Here is a 19,513-nt window from a genome sequence, read left to right on the forward strand (position 1 = left end):
TAGAAAACGAATCTCTAGTGAGACAGGGGTCCAAAGAAACAAGGATACTACCAGCATATTGAAGTGTATGCTCCTCTCTTCACTTGGGTGTTGTTGCATTAGGTAGCGTTCAAGTTGATGAAAGGATTTGTTGCATGAGGTGGATTTTTTGTTGGTTGTCGAGTGGTGAGGATCCTGTGGTGAAGCAACAATGGTAAATAGACTAGGATGACTGCTCAAAGTGTGAGCTTAGGCTACTGACTTTGTAGTAGAGATTACCAAATGATACTCAGGGTGAATGGTACCATATCACATGGTGATAGATTTGAAGGAGGAGGTTACTAGGGTTGTCACACCCATGATAACGATTGACACACAAGGTTTTTATTTAAAGATGAATGGAAGAGCAAATTAACATTTTGAACCATACTACCTTTTTGTGAACGAGTAGGGACTCGGTGTTAAGAGAAGCCACCATGCAATAAGGATCATGGTCAATTGAACCTTGTTTTATGATGATGTTGTGAGATAATTCTGGGCTCAGGAAATCTTTGGTGGTGCTGCTCTTTTTGGACAAAGAGTATTGGGTTTACTGTCAAGAGGTTTAGACTAATGTTTAGGCTTTTACTCCTGGCACTTTGGCTTTCTATATTTCCTCAAACACTCCTAATTTCTTTAGCATTTACTTGCTTTCACATTTGAGGCCATGTGCTTAGTTGTTGTGTCTAGGAGTCTAAAAAAATTATGTGGCCAAGCCTTGATGTGTTATAGCTTTGGTACTCTAGTGTTGATGGCCATGAGAGTTGTGTGGCCTCATTGAAGCTTGAGAGACTACCTTTAATGTCCTCCATAGGTCACTGAGATATACCGAGGAGTTCCATGCCTCTTGCATTGCAACCATTGATGTACCTCAAAGCTCTTTTGATGGGTACGCACAACAAATTTGGTCACAGGGAAGGCTGAAATGCAGCCCTCATGCAAAAAATGGATTCTTGTGGCGCTAGAACTTGTGTTTAGGGCAGGTTCTTGTGGTTCCACTCGTGTAAGGGGTGGTGAGAGCTTTTTGTAGAGATGTGCTCCACTTTTAGAAGTAAAGGATACATTTGTATTTTGCCTTGCAAATCACAGTAGGCTCTCGTGTCTCCCTTACAAGAGGAGGTTCTTATGGTTTGCTTGAATCTTTTTTGGTCACAGTAGGCTCTCGTGTCTCCCTTACAAGAGGAGGTTCTTATGGTTTGCTTGAATCTTTTTTGGTCACCATACTAGCTGAGTTGATGGGGCACATTCGTATGACGTGTGTGTAATGAATGGGTTTTGTGCTTGAAAACTAGATGATCCGTTGCTATCATAGAAGCCTTGAACTTTTAGTGTTTGCTTGGGAACCAACAGTGTTGGCTATCGTGTGCCTGTGGTTGCCTAACCATTGTTAGAGGGGATGGTGGTGGATGTCTTTAAGAAGGGTAGCAAGAGAGAGGGCATGAAGCATTCTTAATGCCAGCATCCAAGGACTTCTGAGATAGCATGATAATTGTTTAATACACAACTTGCATGAAATCATTCAAGACTTTAACAAAAGATTTAAAAAGAATTGGCCTTGATTATCTCAAGACACCAATGGAAATAGGTCCTGCTTTATTATACAAAAAAAAATCCATTCATATCAGTGTAAACTAGCCATGGAACTGCAGCCTTATTTAGAATATGATCAAAGAATTTATCACTTGATAATAAAGGCACCTTTGGCCTTGGGCATCCATATGCAGGTCATATGCTAGAGGCCAGAGACTGCTTGCTATATGCCAGATTACTATGCCAGTGGGCCTGAAACACAAAGCTTCCATTCCCATGGCAAATGCTTGACCAAACTTCTGGTCAAAGGATATATTAAATAACATACCAACAGGTGAGCTAAGAAACGCATCTGTTTTGCAACAATCTCCATAGACAACAAAACCACATAATACCAACCAAAGAGAATGTATTGTGTCATGAAAAGCTCAACCATCCCTCACACAAATCTCTGTATTAATGAGAAACCCAACCAATTTGCAGAAATGTACATGAGAAAACCACCTACAATTTTCCCAAGAATGATATGGCTATGGAATCTGTTGAGAAAGAAACCTAGGATACAAATTTTTCAAAGGATCAGAGCGCAAGGACTGGTGATTAGCGTGTATGCCAATGACAAGCTTTTTCTGAAATCTCTCACCTGCACGGAATTGCTTTGTCCAGCAGGCTTTGCTTGAAACTATGACTTACAACCTTCAAAAAAAGAAGATAGAGGCAGGGGACCATACTCCTCATCACTGGAAGTCTCACTGGCTGATCCAGATGCTTTCCTGTATGATTTATGCCCCCTCTCCTTTTTGTCCCTCTTGAACTTCTCCCTTTCTTTTCTTCTTGACCTATGCTTCTCATCCTCGGTCGAGAAGTCTGATTCAGATTCGCTCTCGCTGGCATGCTTCCTCTTCTTCGACTTCTGCATGGAGACAAGTGAAGCTTGGTTAGTAAATGAAAGATTTGAGGGAGACTTTCCAGTTACAGCGGGAACAAAGGACCAACAGAAGTCCTATGCCTTCATATCTGCAAATCAAAACTGCCAGATTGCGGCAATGTAAGATTGGAACTCTTATCATGATGTAGGATGTCATGTGCTCATCTCCAGACAGGCATGCATGTGTCATGAGGGAATCATGACTACCGGGGATAATCAGTTTTGGTATCAGTTAATGTATTGTTGTGGGCCTGTCAGGAATGTATTGTCCAAGGACACATGTACAACATGTCATGGGCCAGAAAGCAAGGCAAGTCTCCTCCCTTTGTTTTGACACCTCTGCTTGACCCAAGAGTGACCAGGCAAAGACTGCACACAGGTACCAAGTCACACAGATGGCCAGTCCAATCAATCAATCAAATCCAAGAAGAATTAACTCTTCAATTTGGTTCTCACAAAAGTACATCTTGCACTTCTTGAAAAGCACCACTGCATTCTTTTTTCTTTGTAAAATAATCTAGGGTATAACTCCTCTCACCATTGTTTTGATCATTGGTGTCTTTAGCTCAAGAGTAGTCCCCAAAATAGTCAAAAACAACGTCCTTGATGGTCAAATGTGGATAGACCATTCCACCAGAGTCCAACCCAACTCAAAGGCTGGCCACCCTGGTCACGCTCCCCCAATGTGCCCCTTCCACTTAGCAAAGTCAAGAAGATTGTGGATGAAGAGAAAAGTGCAGGGTAATGCTGGTCAACACCGGTCAACTTTTGTGAAAATTGGTCTAATCTGGTCCGAAAAGGCAATTTAGTCAAAGAGACCTCATCAGTCTATGTACAGTCATCGCCATGGTCAATCACATACCACCATCCATGTGTACTTGTGCATCAATCTATATGCCATATAATTAGGATAAGAAGGTTCAAACAATCACCATGCATGTTTCTGTGTCTGCTATGAAGCAATGAGCAAGCTGAACCTCATACTTTCTCACAATGCATTGTCATTCAGCAAATCATGCAAGGTCTCGACTCTCCTCCATGGCTAGCCACAAGCAAAGCACCTCGATTATTTCTCCAACATAGCCTAGCAACTCAAAAGACGAGTTGCCTTGCATGACTAACCAAAAAGGAATGAGAGTTCTATCCACAGATACTCCAACTAAAGCCACTTCCTGGGCCTTTCATATCACATTAACACTCTTGTAGACATTTCTTCCAGTTGAAGCTCAACTGATGCTGCATTCATCAGCCCATGCTTGACTGCTGGTGAGAGGATTTGTGGTTGAGTCGTTAGCACCACTCTCACTTCTTGCTTAGGAGGGCACCCCCACTTAAAACCCCAATCTAAGCCCATTCACTTATTCCATCAACACACAAACTCCAACATACGGGTCCCATGCTCCAGATTTAATATAAGAGAGCTTTTGAAAGCCCCCTCTCCTGCCCACAAGCCGTTTCTGGAAGACAACATGCGGGGGGATGCCCTTAGGATCAGAGCAGGACACCAGTCATGTTCTCTCCAGTCTGTAAGGCCTTGGAAGAGCTGGGGTTATCACCTAGACGAGTCTGTGTCAATGTCCTGTGACTTGTCTTTGCCCTTCTTTGAAGACTTGCCCTTGTCCTTCGCTTTGCCTTTGTCCTTTGACTGACAATCCTTTGACAGGTGGCCTTTCTTCCCACACTTGTAACACCGACTCCAAACTTTCTTCTACACCGTCGCAAGTGCCTGATCACGTCCAATAGACGATGAAGCTTTCAATTTCCCCTGTGAAACTAGGATGGATTCCTCTTCCAAGAGGAGAGTACACAGATCACCAAACTCGAGGGAACGTGTTGTGATCTAAACCCGCAAAGCTCGGGAAACTGTCATAATCTGCAGGAAGCCTGATGAGGAGGAGAGCAACTAACTGAGAAGAGGTCAGTGCCCATTGCCACTAATTGGTCATGGATTACCTTAACCTTCATCACAAACGACTGCATGGAAGTCCCTGCTGTAAACTCCAGAGAAAAGAGCTGACCCAATAGGTTGACAGACCACATTGTAGAGTCCTGTGCATATAGATCTGTCAGCTTTCTCCAAACAGAAGCAGCACATTCCAATGTTTGCACGGCGGGGGAGACCTCGGGTGAGATGGCTCGTACAAGTGCAGAGTGAGCTTTTGAGTCTTGATTCTCCTAAGCTGAAAGTTCTGCGAGAAAGGCATCCTCCTGGTCCTGAGTCCACTTCCTAGAGCTGGTAGGGCGTTCGGGCTTTCGTTCGTGGCCCTAAACAATCTCCCAGAGTCCCTTGTGTGTGAACCAGACCTTCATCTGTAGTTTCCAGTGATCATAGTTTGAACCACTGAGCTTGTCCTCCTTGTTCGTGCAAGGGGGACCCATGTCTGCCTCAAAGAAGCTATGTCTCAAACAACCTCTGTAGCTAAGCAATCCACGTGCTCTCTCAAAAGCACCTTTCCACAGGATCCAACTAGGGACTAGTAGCCCCCTTTGAAGATGCAGGCTGGACACCACCGGGAACCTCCTACCGGAAGGGGGAGGGGATCTTGGAGGGAGAAGAGCTGATGTGCCACTTGTCTGATGCACTTACTGAATTTGCAACTAGAACTCCTCCACTTGCCTCTTTAGAAGAAAAAACAGCCTAGGGGCTGGCCGACAGCAGTAGGAGGGCTTGTAGTTCAAAAAACGCAGCTAAGGAAGAAAACGCAGCCACTCTTTGAAGGATCTACAGCTTGGAGAATCTAGGGAAGCAGAAAACCGAGAGAAGCAGATTGTGCAACAGCCAGAGCCTAAGCGTATGATACCATGAAAGAATGTGCACAAGCGGAAGCAAATAAACATGAGAGAGAGAAAGATTGCAAGCAAAAACAAGAGCTTTATTAGCTTGAGGTTACAGAGTACAAGAGCCAGCAAATAGGGCAGTGTAAGATGATTTAATGAATAAAAGAGAGCAACTCTTATATACTTGTGCATGAACTAGGTCGGCTGTAGAAACAGGCCGACAAGACCTCCACAACAGCATAATAAGATGCAATATTTTAACACCTCCTTGGCCTTGTACACTAAGACCAATGTCCACTAACTCCGTGTTATATGTACACTTGATCCTCCCAATGGGCACCCTTCTATGGAACATACTCCAAGAAATGCACCCTGTGCCATGGCCCATTACCTTCTTCAAGTACTTGGCCCAGCAGGTTAGACTCTGGAGCTACAGCAGCTAGGCCGAAAAAACTTGTGGGCTGGCCGACCTGCTGTCGGCCAGGTCCCTTGGGACAAATCCCCCACTTGCTGCAGCTGACACAGATATGCCTCCATAAAAGCTGGCCGACAGCTTCATGTCATGTGCAAGACATGTGCAGGCTCATTCCCAGGGCTATTTCCTGAAGGGCAGCAGATAAAGAACCAGTTTTGGAACCAGACAATGGAGCTACAACAGCTAGGCAGGAAGACTGTGGAATCAGACAATGGAGCTACAACAGCTATTTCCTGAAGGGCAGCAGATAAAGAACCAGTTTTGGAACCAGACAATGGAGCTACAACAAGCCATACACACAGCAGCACCCGACCCCACACGGCGACCACCTCAAGGGGAAGCGCCCTGTATATTCCATGCGCCACCCTTCACCTTATAAAGATACGATTCGCTTTTCTCAAAAACGCCAAAAGCAGATGGCAAAAACGCATGCCTCAAAAATAATAATGCTTTTAAATAATCAAATGTTCAAAAACCTTATAAATTTTAAAGTCCCTTTTGTCCCCTTTCACACTTGGGCTGGCCACACACACATGGGTTTTCCTTTTCATATCCAACTGATGCTTGTTCACACTGTCCATCCCATGCCTGTGCCCACCTGAAACACAGGGTCGTAACACTCCTTGCATGGAAATATCCTTGCCCCTATGGGGTTGGTGATGGATGTCCCAAGAATGACAATGTCTGCTCTTGTGACATTCCTCCCAATAGTCATGGCGACGTTTACTCTAGGAACACCTCTCTAGACCATAGTCATAGCAATTGAAACCGGCCTCTGATAGAAACCAGAGTGCGGTAGACTAGCAGTCACCCGTCCACTTGTAGTCTAGATGAGAAAACAAAGCAGATTGGAGCTAGAGTGCCCAAATCTGAAAACAAAGCGACACCTGTTGGCCCCAAAGCTTGGCGCCCCTTGCGGTATTTCTTTATTCAATTAAAATAATATGAATGGCTGAGTACAACAAAAATCAGCCAAGAGATTACACCTGTATGTCCAATCTGACGGCCCACAAATCCTTCTTAGCACAGAGGATCTATGCACACAGATCTGTGTCTCCAAATAACACACTGTGCCTCCCTCTGATCAGCCAAGACCAATAAGCAGGGCAGCCATGAGCATACATCTGGCATAACTCAAGTGCATGATACATCATCTCAGCTCATACATACATATGTTGTCCAAACTCTGTCTCAACCCTTGTCAATCTGCCATACCCCTCCTCTCACAAGGGACCATTTCTCATTTCTGCAACAGACATCAAGCAGTAGAAAGAGAGATAGATGAACAGAAACGGAGCTTACCAAATTCAGCTCGTGAAACAGCACTGGAGGAAGCAACGGTACCAATCTGTACTTGCAGGCACTTGTATCCACAACCCTGCTTCACACGTGCTTGTACTTGTCTGTACCCTCCTCCTGGTGTTCACTTCTATGCTGTCTTTGAAAGAACAGATCTGAAAAACAGCACTGTACTTAATTGTACTTGCTTGTACTTGACGGTACTTGCTTGTACTTGACGGTACAGGCTGTTTCTGCAGAGAACCAGGAGTAGCCGCCTGCTGAATTCTGCTACTGGTCGCCTGCGCTGTCTGCTACAGTATTGTCCAGCACTTGTACTTGCCCCAGAACTGGCCGTACAGTGTACCTGCAGAAAGTACAGAGCTGTACTTGCAATCGTACAGCACTGTACAGCCTGGATTCAGCAGACGCAGCCGCCTATCTCTGTCCCACAGCTCTGCGCCTCTCTGTCCACAGCAATACCTGTGGTTGTACAGGGTTGTACGGCTGTTGTACGGCCTTCTTCAGCACACAGCTCACAGAAAACAGCAGCTACAGCACAGATACAGCAGCCGCCTCCTTCTTTCTGTGCTTTTCCACGCATGTGTACCACTTTTGCTCCACGACTCCCAAAAGGGAAGAGAGAGAGAGAGAGAGGAGAGAGAAACACTCCAAAAGTGGCCCTCCTCCCCAAAATAATCCCTAGGGCCCCAAACTTTAAAAGTTCCCTAGGGCCACTAAGGCCTAGGGGCAAACTTTAATAAACATTAAAGTTTAATGTTTCTAGTTCCCCCCTTCACACCTAGGGATGTCTAAACTCTGTCCGGGCACCCTCCATGTGAATCATAAAATATTCTGACTCTGCAACCACCATGCCCACACTTGTACTGTTCCATTTTCACAGGGCCATGACAGCAATGCTGCTACCGAATATAATTCTGAACTTGGGAAACCATTTTGGAGAACAATGGCAGTCATGACAACGCATGGAAAAAAATTCACGACAATGGCATGGAATCTTGCAAAATTCCCTCATGTTATGAACTTCCAATATGACTCCCCCGCAATCTGCGAGCTTCACCCATTGGCATTGCGTACTTGCCTTGGAACTATTCCAGTGGACTATAATACTTGCCCCCAAGCATTTACCTCGTGTCAGAGTGCTGCCAACTGCTCTACTTTTTACTTCGCAGAGCAAGGCGTTGTTCAATTCTATCCGCTCCAACAGCATATGTGTGAAATCTGCCATCTGCTCCTCCATGAGCATGACTAAGGAATACATGTGTGCATGCCTGGAAACTGTTTTCATGCAATCTATTTTACTACCTACAAAGATGTGTATGTGTAGTTTACGGGCAGGGGACGCCCTCCCATAAACGGTGCACGTGAATCTATATTCTAACCTTGCTTGTGGTCTGTAGACAAGAGGTAAGCGTGCCTCAAATCTTTGTTTATGCATAGAGGTAAGTGTGCCTCTAAAATCTTTGTTTATGGCAAGGGACACCCTCCCATAAACGGTGCACGTGAATCTATATTCTGACCTTGCTTGTGGTCTGTAGACAAGAGGTAAGTGTGCCTCTAAAATCTTTGTTTATGCATACAAGAGTTGTGGCTTATTTTTATTTTTTGCACGTTCACACTTCATTAAAATCTGGGCAAACAAGTTATAAGTCACTTTGACTCCCACTTTATTAAACTGTGGGTGAACAATTATTAGAGAGTTTGGGACTCCGGTCAGTCACGCAAGAATTCAAGCGTCCCTTTTTAATGAATGTGTGCATGGACACTATTAGAAGTCATCTCCTATCTATATTTATACACCAGGGCCTCTGTTGTGGGTGTGCCCGCCCTGTATAAGGTGTTTTATCATTTTTCCACACTCCCCGTATTTTTCCCTATTTTTTCCCATTTTTTCTAGTGGTGGGGAGGGTTGCCAGAGGATGCCAGGAGCACTCCAGTGCTGGCCGACTGCATACACATGAGTCGTGGGCTACTGGACTGCTGGCCGACTGCAGTTTCTCAATCGTGGGCACTTCTCTGCTGGCCGACTGCATTTATGCAGTCGTGGACACATTTTCAGCAGTCGTGGGCACTTTTTATGCTGGCCGACTGCTCTCCCAGGGGTGTATATATAGGCCCCTTGCCCCCACCACTCATTCATTCAATTTTCTCGGGATCTTGTGTATAGAGAAGAGTTTACACACCTATCTCTCTGTGTTTCTTGTGCTGTTTATTTTCTGCAGTCTACTTGCTCTTGTCTACCCAAGTTTGGTTATCATTTCCGCTGCATATTCTGACATGGTATCAGAGCCCTAGGCTCGAGATAGATCTTGGGAGTTTTTTCTGAGCAAGAGGGGGAGCGTTAGGCTGCTGATTGGTGGACTGTTTTGGGCTGAACGGGAAGAGAAGGTGCAAGAGGAAGGCGGGCTAAGGTGCTGGTCAGCCACTTGCAGGTTTTCAGATTTTTTTCCCACCCACCTACCCTTTCAGGTTACTCTCCGCCATGGCAGATTTACTAGAGATGGCTGAGCAGCACGTGAAGATTCCGACTCTCCCCACGTTCCCAGTGGGATCGTCAGTTGGACGGGTCCAATTACGGTCATGATGGAGTCGGTGCTGGAGTCATATGACCTTGCTGATTTTATCATCGTCGGGGTTCCACGGCCGGAAGCTGAGGAAGGGGAGCTACTGTCGACGAGGAAGGACCGCGAGGCACAGGCACACATGTGGGATCGTGTCAACGCCAGGGTCCGGTCGTTTATTTTCCTCAATTGCACACCACAAGTGATCAATCATGTGAAGCACATGACGCTGGCGAGAGGCATATGGGAGCACTTGGCTTCTTTGTATAATAGGGTATCCCCCATGAAAAGGATCTCCTTGGAAGTGCAGATGCGGGTTATGAACCCTGCAAAGTCTTCGACGATGCGGGAACACATCAACAAGCTGCAGGCCCTTCAGTAGGAAGTCCTTCAAGCTGGGAAAGAGATATCATCTGAAGATATGGCCATCACTTTGCTTTCCCACTTGCCTGGTCAGTATTCTGCTTTCTATTCCTCGTGATCACGAGTGGCAGGCTCAGCACCATTACTTGGGAGGAGCTTGTGCCAATGGTCTTGGACCAGGAGGAACGTTTCACGAACCCTCCTCACGGCGGAGGTTCGGAAGCCTTAACTGGCCAACGGTCGAAAGGCCGGAATAACAACAAGGGCAAAGGGAAGGCTTCACCGGAGAAGTCTTCTGAGAAGAAGCCTGAACCAGAACGAGAGAAGCTGAATGCCGAAAGATCTTGTAATGACTGTGGCGAGAAAGGCCACTACTGGAGGAAGTGCCCTAAGCGGACAGGGAAGAGTGCTGATACCTCAGCCTCAACTGCAAAGACTCCGGCATTTGTGCACTTAGAGATGGTGGACTCCAATGCTTCATCATCTTCGAGCGAGGAGGCAGTTGGCTTTACCGCAAAGGATACCCGGGAATGGATTCTCGACAGTGGTGCTTCCAAGCACATGACTCCATCCCGTGACTTCTTTCTGGATCTGAAACGGCAGTCAGGTCGTATCTTTATTGGCGATAACTCCACTATTCCGATACATAGTGAGGGCCGGATGGAGATTATTCCCGACGGCAAGGGGGGCAAGCATGCTTCCCGTGTTCTTTATGTCCCTGCTCTGGGTTTTCATCTTCTGTCAGTGCATGAGGTATGCAAGACTGGCTTTCGGGTGGAATTTGAGGAGCATTCAGTTGCTCTAAGGGACCGTGAGATTGGCCAAGTTGTTTGGGAAGGCGGTGTGGAGAATGGCATCTACAAGCTCTCTGCACTCTCCTCATTGACAGGTTCTCAGGTCAGAGATCTGTGGCACTTTCGTTTTGGCCACTTAAATGTGGATGCTTTGAGGCACGCCTTCCAGGACCAGATGGTGGTTGGCTTGCCAGATGTTGGTAGTAGGCAAGGACGCTGCAGTTCTTGCATACGTGGTAAGCAGCACAGGGAATCCTTTCCGAAGCAGGCTTCCAGGCAGGCTTCGAAACCATTGGAGTTGATTCACACTGACTTGTGTGGACCACAGCAGATACTATCCTTGGGAGGATCTCTCTATTTCATGCTGCTTGTTGATGATTGTACCAGATTCACGTGGGTCTACTTTCTTTCCCAGATGGACCAAGCTTTTGCTCGGTTCAAGGATTGGCACGTGATGGTGAAGAAAGAGTCTGGATATCAGGTTAAGACTCTCAGGGCTGATAAAGGAGGTGAATTCTCCTCGACTGTATTTTTCAAGTTTTGTGCAGATCATGGCATCAAAAGGGAATTGGCCAATACCGGATCGCCTTCGGAGAATGGAGTTGTTGAACGCAAGAACAAGACTGTGGTGAAAATGGCGAGGACCATGTTGGAGCATCGTGATCTTCTTCGTCCACTTTGGGGTGAGGCTGTGGCAACGGCTGTCCATACCATCAACCGCTCTCCGACGACTTCAGTACCCCATATGACTCCATTTGAGGCATATTTTGGCAGGAAACCCGATGTCTCGCACTTCCGTGTCTATGGGAGTGATGCGTATGTACATATTCCGAAGAAGTAGAGGGAGAAGCTTGACTCCAAGTCCCGCAAGCTGGTATTTGTGGGGTATAACTCTCTTTCCAAGGGATACAGGTTGTATGATCCAGATAGGAATGAGATTGTTGTCAGCCGGGATGTGGTCTTTGACGAGCATGTTCCAGCATCCACTGTCGAGGAGCCGCCACTTCTTGGAGATCCAGAGGAGTCTAATGATGATTCCCAGTCTATTATTCCAGTTGATCCACCTCAGTCATCACAGGAGGTTGAGCCCGCAGCTGGAGTAGAGCCCCCGCGACCACAAGAGGCTCCACAATCTGTTCGAGTACCTAGGTGGTTGTTAGACACCCTTCGGGAGTCAGGTGTCGCGGAGCTACCCTCCGAGTGGACCACAGAGGACGGTCCTCGAAGATCACATAGAGTCCGAGATAAAAGCAACACAGCGGAGCTTCTTCAGGTGAACTATGCTTTGATGTCTCGTATCATGCGGGATAAAGAGCCCACTTCCGTAAAGGAAGCCCTTTCACAGGATACTTGGAGGAAAGCCATGCAGGTGAAACTTGATGCCATCAAGAAGAACAACACTTGGGAGTTGGTACCGAGGCCGCCGAAGCGGTCAGTCATTGGTGTCAAATGGGTCTTTAAGACCAAATACGCGTCTGATGGGTTGGTGGACAAACACAAAGCCAGGCTTGTGGCTAAAGATTATGCTCAGCGGCCAGGCATCGACTACGAGGATACATTGCACCGACAGCGCGGATGTCCACGATTCGGACCGTTCTTGCCCTTGCTTCTTCTCAAAGGTGGCCCGTGTATCAAATGGATGTAAAATCTGCGTTCCTTAATGGTGACCTGCAGGAGGAGGTGTACGTTGAGCAGCCTCCAGGCTTTATTGTTCCAGGATCGAAAGGAATGGTTTCCAGGTTACGTAAGGCCTTGTATGGTCTTAAGCACGCTCCCAGGGCTTGGAATCAGAAGATTGATTCCTTCTTTATTCGGACTGGATTTCAGAGATCGGTTGCAGATCTGAACCTGTATCTCTTTCGGGAACGCGGCATGGTCACACTTATCATCCTTTATGTGGATGATCTCATTCTCACCGGCGGTCATGTGGAGCACATTGGAGTGACGAAGGCTGCCTTGTCAAAGGAGTTTGAGATGACCGACTTAGGCTTACTCCACTTCTTCTTGGGATTGGAGACCTGGCAGACCCAAAGGGGGTTTTTCGTCTCTCAGCAGCGGTATGTTCATGAGTTGCTTGAGGCCTTTGGGATGGAGAACTGCAAGCCTATTACTTCACCGATGGACCCGAACACAAAGTTAACCGTTACAGATCCTTGTGAGCCAGTTGATGCCTCGCAGTACCGGAAGTTGGTTGGTTCATTGATCTGGTTGCTGAACACCAGATTGTACTTGAGCTTCTCCGTGGGACTGTTGAGCTCTTTTATGCAGACGCCATTGAAGTCTCATTGGGACGCAGGATTGCGGATCTTGCGGTATCTGTAGAGTACGAAGGATCTGGGACTCTTTTACACAGGAGGGAATGGAGTCAAGCTCCAAGGTTGGAGTGACTCAGATTGGGGAGGAGATCCAGACACGAGGAGATCTACTTCAGGATATAGTTTTACCCTCGGCTCAGGAGCAGTTTCTTGGAGCAGCAAGAGGCAGCCAACTATTGCCCTTTCTTCGACAGAGGCAGAGTATAGGGCTGCTTGTGGTGCTGCTTGTGAGGTTGTATGGCTGCGGAGGCTGCTAGGCGAGATGGGGTTTCCACAGAGGAAGCCCACAGTCATCCAGTGCGATAACCAGAGTTGTATAGCTATTGCTCGGAACCCGGTTTTCCATGCCCGGACCAAGCATATAGAGATACAGTTTCACTTTGTACGTGAGAAGATCTTGGCTGGTGACATCTTGCTACTTTATTGTTCGACGGAGGACAATGCGACGGACCTCTTCACGAAGTCTCTACCTCAGGCTACGCTCAGGCGGCACTCCAGCTCCCTTGGGTTGGTTTCACAGCCAGGAGCTAAGAGGGGGTGTTAGAAGTCATCTCCTGTCTATATTTATACACCACAGCCTCTGTTGTGGGTGTGCTCGCCTGTATAAGGTGTTTTATCATTTTTCCACACTCCTCGTATTTTTTCCTATTTTTTTCCATTTTTTCTAGTGGTGGGGAGGGTTGCCAGAGGATGCCAGGAGCACTCCAGTGCTGGCCGACTGCATACACATGAGTCGTGGGCTACTGGACTGTTGGCCGACTGCAGTTTCTCAGTCGTGGGCACTTCTTTGCTGACCGACTGCATTTATGCAATCGTGGACACATTTTCAGCAGTCGTGGTTGGGCACTTTTTATGCTGACCGACTGCTCTTCCAGGGGTGTATATATAGGCCCCTTGCCCCCACCACTCATTGATTCAGTTTTCTCGGGATCTTGTGTATAGAGAAGAGTTTACACACCTATCTCTCTGTGTTTCTTGTGCTGTTTATTTTCTGCAGTCTACTTGCTCTTGTCTACCCAAGTTTTGTTATCATTTCCGCTGCATATTCTGACAGACACTTGTGTGGGCACCTAGCACCTACTTTGGCACCCTTCCCACTTACGGAAGAGGTGTGGCCACTTGAGAGGTGGTCCAATGAGGTTGTAAGATTCCCGCTCAGCCTGAATATCAAATAAGCCTCTACTTCAATCCCTTGTAATCATTCTATGTTTCTGAATACAAGAAAATATCATTTTTTCTTGTTTTGCCTAGTGAGATAAAAACTTCTAGGGAGTGGTAAATCAATATTGGGATATTTTTGGATAAATAAATTCTACAAATATCAAAAAAATATTTTCCTGAAACGGAAAATCAAAATAGATTTTTCAAGGTGCAATTGAAATCAATTAAAATTGATTCAAAAGACCTTAGCCTAAGGGTCCAGATTTTCGAAAAAAAATTGATTATGGTCCAATTAAGGTTCCTATGGACCAATAAGATTAATCCAAGTATTGGGACAAGATAAATCCAAAGAATAAAAGAAAATACCAAAAAATGAGTAAATGCCCACATAAGATGAAGAGTTGACCAAGTACTAGGTTTATTAGTTAAAAATTATGAAGTATTAATAAAAAAATGAGATATTTTGGAGTAATCATTCATTTTTGACACGTGTAAGGAAAAGAGAGACCTTCAAGGAGGCGCCTACTTCACATGCTTGGATGAGTTTAAAACTCAAAAATAATAGGATATTTTTATCTCTCCTCTCTCCTAGATCAAACCAAATCAAAAAGGGAGCCAAACTGGTCCAAATCTTGTCCAAATTCAGCCAAACTGAAGCTGAAAAATTCTAGAACTCAGTTGGACTCAGTTAGTGGCTTCCCTCTCCTATAAATAGACCCTCATTCCTTTGTATTATTATCTGTGAATTAAACTATGCCGGTATTACTCTAAACTAAGCTTAATTTCTATTATCCTCTAAAAACCTCTACAAAATTAAAGAGATTGGAGCTTCTCTCTCTCTTCAATGTTCCTTGGTGACTCTTACAACATACCAAACCAATTGATTGGTTGGGGACCTCTACTGTGATCAAAGAATAAAGTAAATTAGAAGGTAAAGTGTGGATTATTGTCTTTTTCTTATTAAAACTCCAAATGCTTCTCTTCTCAACCCCTCTCAAGCTTGAGAAGCTTTAATTTGAATGGCTTTTGATTACTATTGAAGTTCTTTTATGAATTGTAATAAAGAAACACATAAATTTTCATTTATGCTTAATTTTAATGGTTTTTAAGCATTTCTCTCTCTCCCCCCAAAGAAAGGTCATTCCTATGATCTATTCTCAATCCAAATGAAGCTTCTCATGAAGCATTTCTCTAATCCAAAAGTAATTTCTATGCTTGTCTAATTGAAGGCCAAAATAATACCTTTTTAATGCTTTTATGATATTTATTTCATAGAGAAATTATGAATCAATCCATAACTGGATAATGATCCAATTAGTGGTCATTCTAATCATATCAATAATATTAAACTTCATTCTTTCAATTAAATTGAGAATTATCGGTAATAGCAGTGGAGCTATGTAAAAATTTCTGTAAAATAAACACATAAAACATTTTCATTCATCGCTTTTTTCGCTTTTTTTCGGCCCGTTTTCTCACGTTGGCACTACCCGTTGGCATTTGTCTGATATTGTGGCCTGCCGACACTTGTGGGGACTGTGCTTAGAGCCGCCTATAAGGCTTGAGCTCCCTCCTCTCTCTCTCCCCCACTCTCTCACTCTTGGTCAGCCGCCTAGGCCCTATAAGGCTTAAGCAGTAAGCGCTCTCTCTCCCTCTCTCCCAATCCCCTCTCTCTCTCTCTCTCTCTCTCTCTCTCTCTCTCTCTCTCTCATGGCATCTTCTTCACAAGCAGCCTTCGGCTCCGCACGTCGTGGTGGTGCTAGAAGAACCAACAGTTGGTCATGGTGGAAAGAGGTTATTACCAACCGCCCTAGAAGTGGAGGAGGTTCACACCCGTGGTCTTGCAAGCTTTACTCCTATAGGCGGACAAGTGAGAATCCACCTTATGCATGAGTTCGGACACGAGGTTCGATTTTGCACGGGAATCACATCGAAGAAGAGAAGGAAGCTTCTTGAGTGCATTGCCGGGTATGAGGCTTTGAGGGCTGCAAGGCCGGCACGTGTGGTTGTGGTTCCTGCAGCATTTGTGACACCACTCGAGGGGTCTGTTTCAGGGTCAGGGGGTGCATCTACACCACGGCCACATGGTGTAGGTTCCTTTATGATGCCCACACCCGCGCGGCAACAGAGTACACTTGAGGGAAGTTGGGATCCTAAGAAGCAGAAAGAGGTTGGTATAGTTATGGCTCGCTTCTTCTTCCATGACCATATTGCTTTCCATACTGCTAGGTAAGCCTTGACTCTTCCCTCTTGACATGATTTTTCTAAGTTTCATTCTTGAAAGTTCACTTGTTTCTTTTTGTAATCACATCCGAGTACTTCAAGGCTATGGTGAAGAGGATTGGGGAGTATGGTCCAAACTACACTCCTCCATCATCATTGCTCGACAAGGAGAAGCGCCTTGTCGAGCAAGCTATAGAGAACAGGGTATGGGCAAAGAATGGAGTCACTCATTGCAGATGGATGGAGTGACACACGAAAGCGGTCCATCCATGGTTTCATTGCATATTCCCGTGGCGAGATGTACTTTATTGCTTCACGTTATGCCTCAGGGACAAGGAAGAGTGCAGACGTGCTTGCAGTAGAGTGGGCAAGTGGCATTGAGCTCATGGGTCCGGAATGTGTGGTGGGTTTTGTTGCAGATAGTGAGGCTCCAAATAGGACAGCTGGAGCTATTATTGAGGGCATGTATCCACACATGACTGTGTCATATTGTATGGCACATTGTTTGAACAATCTTTTAAAGAATATTGGAACGATGTCATGGATTGAGCTTATCGTTCAGGAGGCCAATCAAATGGTAACTTTTGTCTTCAACCATCAGTTCCTCCGCCACGAGTTCTCCAAGAAATCAAGGCTCTCACTTCTCAAATACTCACACCCGATTTGCCTTCAACTTCTTGATGATGTCCCTCTTGAGGGAGTGCAGTGGTACATTGAGGCAGCTCTTCATCAACGACTAGTTCACCACTTCTACATTGGCTTCGACAGCCATAGGCATATTATGCAGAGAGCACTTCCTTTTGGGAGGATGTGAAACGCATTGATGCTATGGTGAGGCCTATCGTCCACTTGTTGAGGCTTAGATGCTATGCAACCATGCATCGGGAAGGTGTATATGAGGCGATGGATAGAATGATAGAGAAGTTGCAAGAGTTAGAGCCCAATGAGGACAGATACGAGGAGATTCGTTCCTTATGTGTGACAAGGTGGAACTCCTATGCCTCTGCCTTACATGCAACTGCATATATGGTAGACCTTGAGTTTCAAGGTAATGAACAAAAGAGTGACAGAGAGGTCAGTAATGACTGGAGGCGCATCTTGGATCGTCTAGGCGCAAAATCAGAGACCAGCTTGTTGCATACAAGTCCTTTCGTGGTGCTTTCGGTTGTGCGGATGCACATGAGGATAGGTTGAAGGTTGGGGCTGACTCCCCACGGTCCCGGTGGACCGTCAGTTGGATGGGAGCAACTACGGCATATAGAAGGTGATGATGGAATCCGTTTTGGAGTCTTACGACCTCGCCGATTTCGTCGTTGTTGGTGTTCCACGGCCGGAAGTAGAGGAAGGGGAGTTACCGTCAACCCGAAAGGACCGGGAGGCCCAGACGCAGATGTGGGATCGCGTCAACGCCAGGGTCCGTTCGTTTATTTTCCTCAATTGCACACCACAGGTAATTAATCATGTAAAGCACATGACGCTGGCCAAAGGTATATGGCAACATTTGGCCTCACTTTACAACAGGATATCGCCCATGAAGAGGATTTCCTTGGAAGTACAGATGCGGGTTATGAGCCCTGCAAAGTCATCGACGATGCGGGAGCATATTAACAAGCTGCAGGCTCTTCAGCAGGAAGTTCTTCAGGCTGGGAAGGAGATATCGTCAGAGGACATGGCCATAACGTTGCTGTCACATTTGCCCTCTTCGTACTCAGCATTTTACTCGTCGTTGATTACCAGTGGGGCAGGCTCAGCACCATCACGTGGGAGGAGCTTGTGCCTATGGTCTTGGACCAGGAGGAACGATTTACGAACCCTCCTCAGGGTGGAGGTTCGGAGGCCTTAACTGGCCAACGGTCGAAAGGCCGTAACACGGGCAAGGGGAAGGCTTCGTCGGAGAAGTCTTCTGAGAAGATGTCCGTTAGTGACCGCGAGAAACTGAAGGCAGAGAGGACCTGTAATGATTGTGGCGAGAAAGGCCACTACTAGAGACAGTGTCCCAAGCGGAAGACCGAGAAGGGTGAAGACTCCTCAGCAATCATGAAGACTCCGGCTTTTGTGCACCTGGAGGTGATGGACACCGATGTTCCATTTTCTTCAGGCAGGGAGGAGATTGGAGGATTCTCCGCAACGGATACTCGGGAGTGGATTCTCGATAGTGGTGCTTCCAGGCACATGACTCCTTCCCGTTCCGGTTTACAGGATCTCTGCAGGCTTTCTGGTCATATTCTTACTGGGGATACGTCCACTATCCCAGTTCACAGTGAGGGCAGGATGGAGATAGTTCCCGATGGCAGAGGGGGGAAGCATTCCTCCCAGGTGTTGTATGTTCCGGCACTTGGTTTTCATCTGTTGTCAGTGCATCAGGTTTGCAAGACTGGCGTACGGGTGGAGTTTGATGAGCAATTTGTTGCTCTCCGGGACAAAGCAACAGGCCAAGTGGTTTGGGAAGGCGGAGTGGAGAATGGAGTTTACAGGCTTTCAGCACTCTCTCTCCCAGGTCCTCAGGACTGTGATGAGTGGCAGTCTGGTAATGGCTACTCAAGTGTGGATACGCTGCAGGTACAGGCTTTCCGAGACCAGATGGTGGATAGCTTACCAGTAGTTGGCAGCAGTTGGCAGGAACTTTCCAGTACTGAGGTTGGTAGTTCTTGTGTTCGTGAGTCAGAGGAAGCTGAACAGGTCACTTATGCTCTGATGTCTCATCGTGTTCGGGACATAGAACTTCCAGTAGTTGAGGATGTTCTTTCCACGGGGACCTTTCGGAAAGCCAGGCAGGTGACAGGTGCTTACTTGCAGAAGGAGGTGGTTTCTCCAGGCTTTGTGGTTCCGGATTCCGAGGGGGTGGTTGACAGGTTTCATCAGGTTTCCAGGACTTGCTTGTGCACCGTAACAGGTGTTGATCCTTGTGAGCAGTGTGATGTCTCTGTGACTCAGAAGCTGTATGGTTCATTGATCTGGTTGATGGACACCAGATTGGACGAGAGCTTCCTGATGAGGCAGTTGAGCTCTTAGTTGCAGATGTCTCTTTGGGAGGCAGGATTGCGTTTCCTGTGGTTTCTGCGGCATGC

General features: G+C 46.4%; 1 protein-coding gene across 1 annotated transcript in view; it reads right to left on the bottom strand.

Annotated features, from left to right (window-relative positions):
• Positions 1-1,937: 1,937 nt before the first annotated feature.
• Positions 1,938-19,513, bottom strand: part of LOC147614964 (uncharacterized) — a 30,946-nt gene continuing 13,370 nt past the window's right edge. The window contains exon 5 of the mRNA XM_086780260.1: positions 1,938-2,461. Within this exon, the coding sequence (XP_086636386.1) occupies positions 2,231-2,461 (231 nt within the window). The 3' untranslated portion in view covers positions 1,938-2,230. The remainder of the gene's footprint in view (positions 2,462-19,513) is intronic.

Source organism: Cibotium barometz, chromosome 41 (genome assembly GCF_041138505.1).
Source record: "Cibotium barometz isolate CiBa-2024 chromosome 41, ASM4113850v1, whole genome shotgun sequence".
Taxonomy (NCBI): Eukaryota; Viridiplantae; Streptophyta; class Polypodiopsida; order Cyatheales; family Cibotiaceae; genus Cibotium; species Cibotium barometz.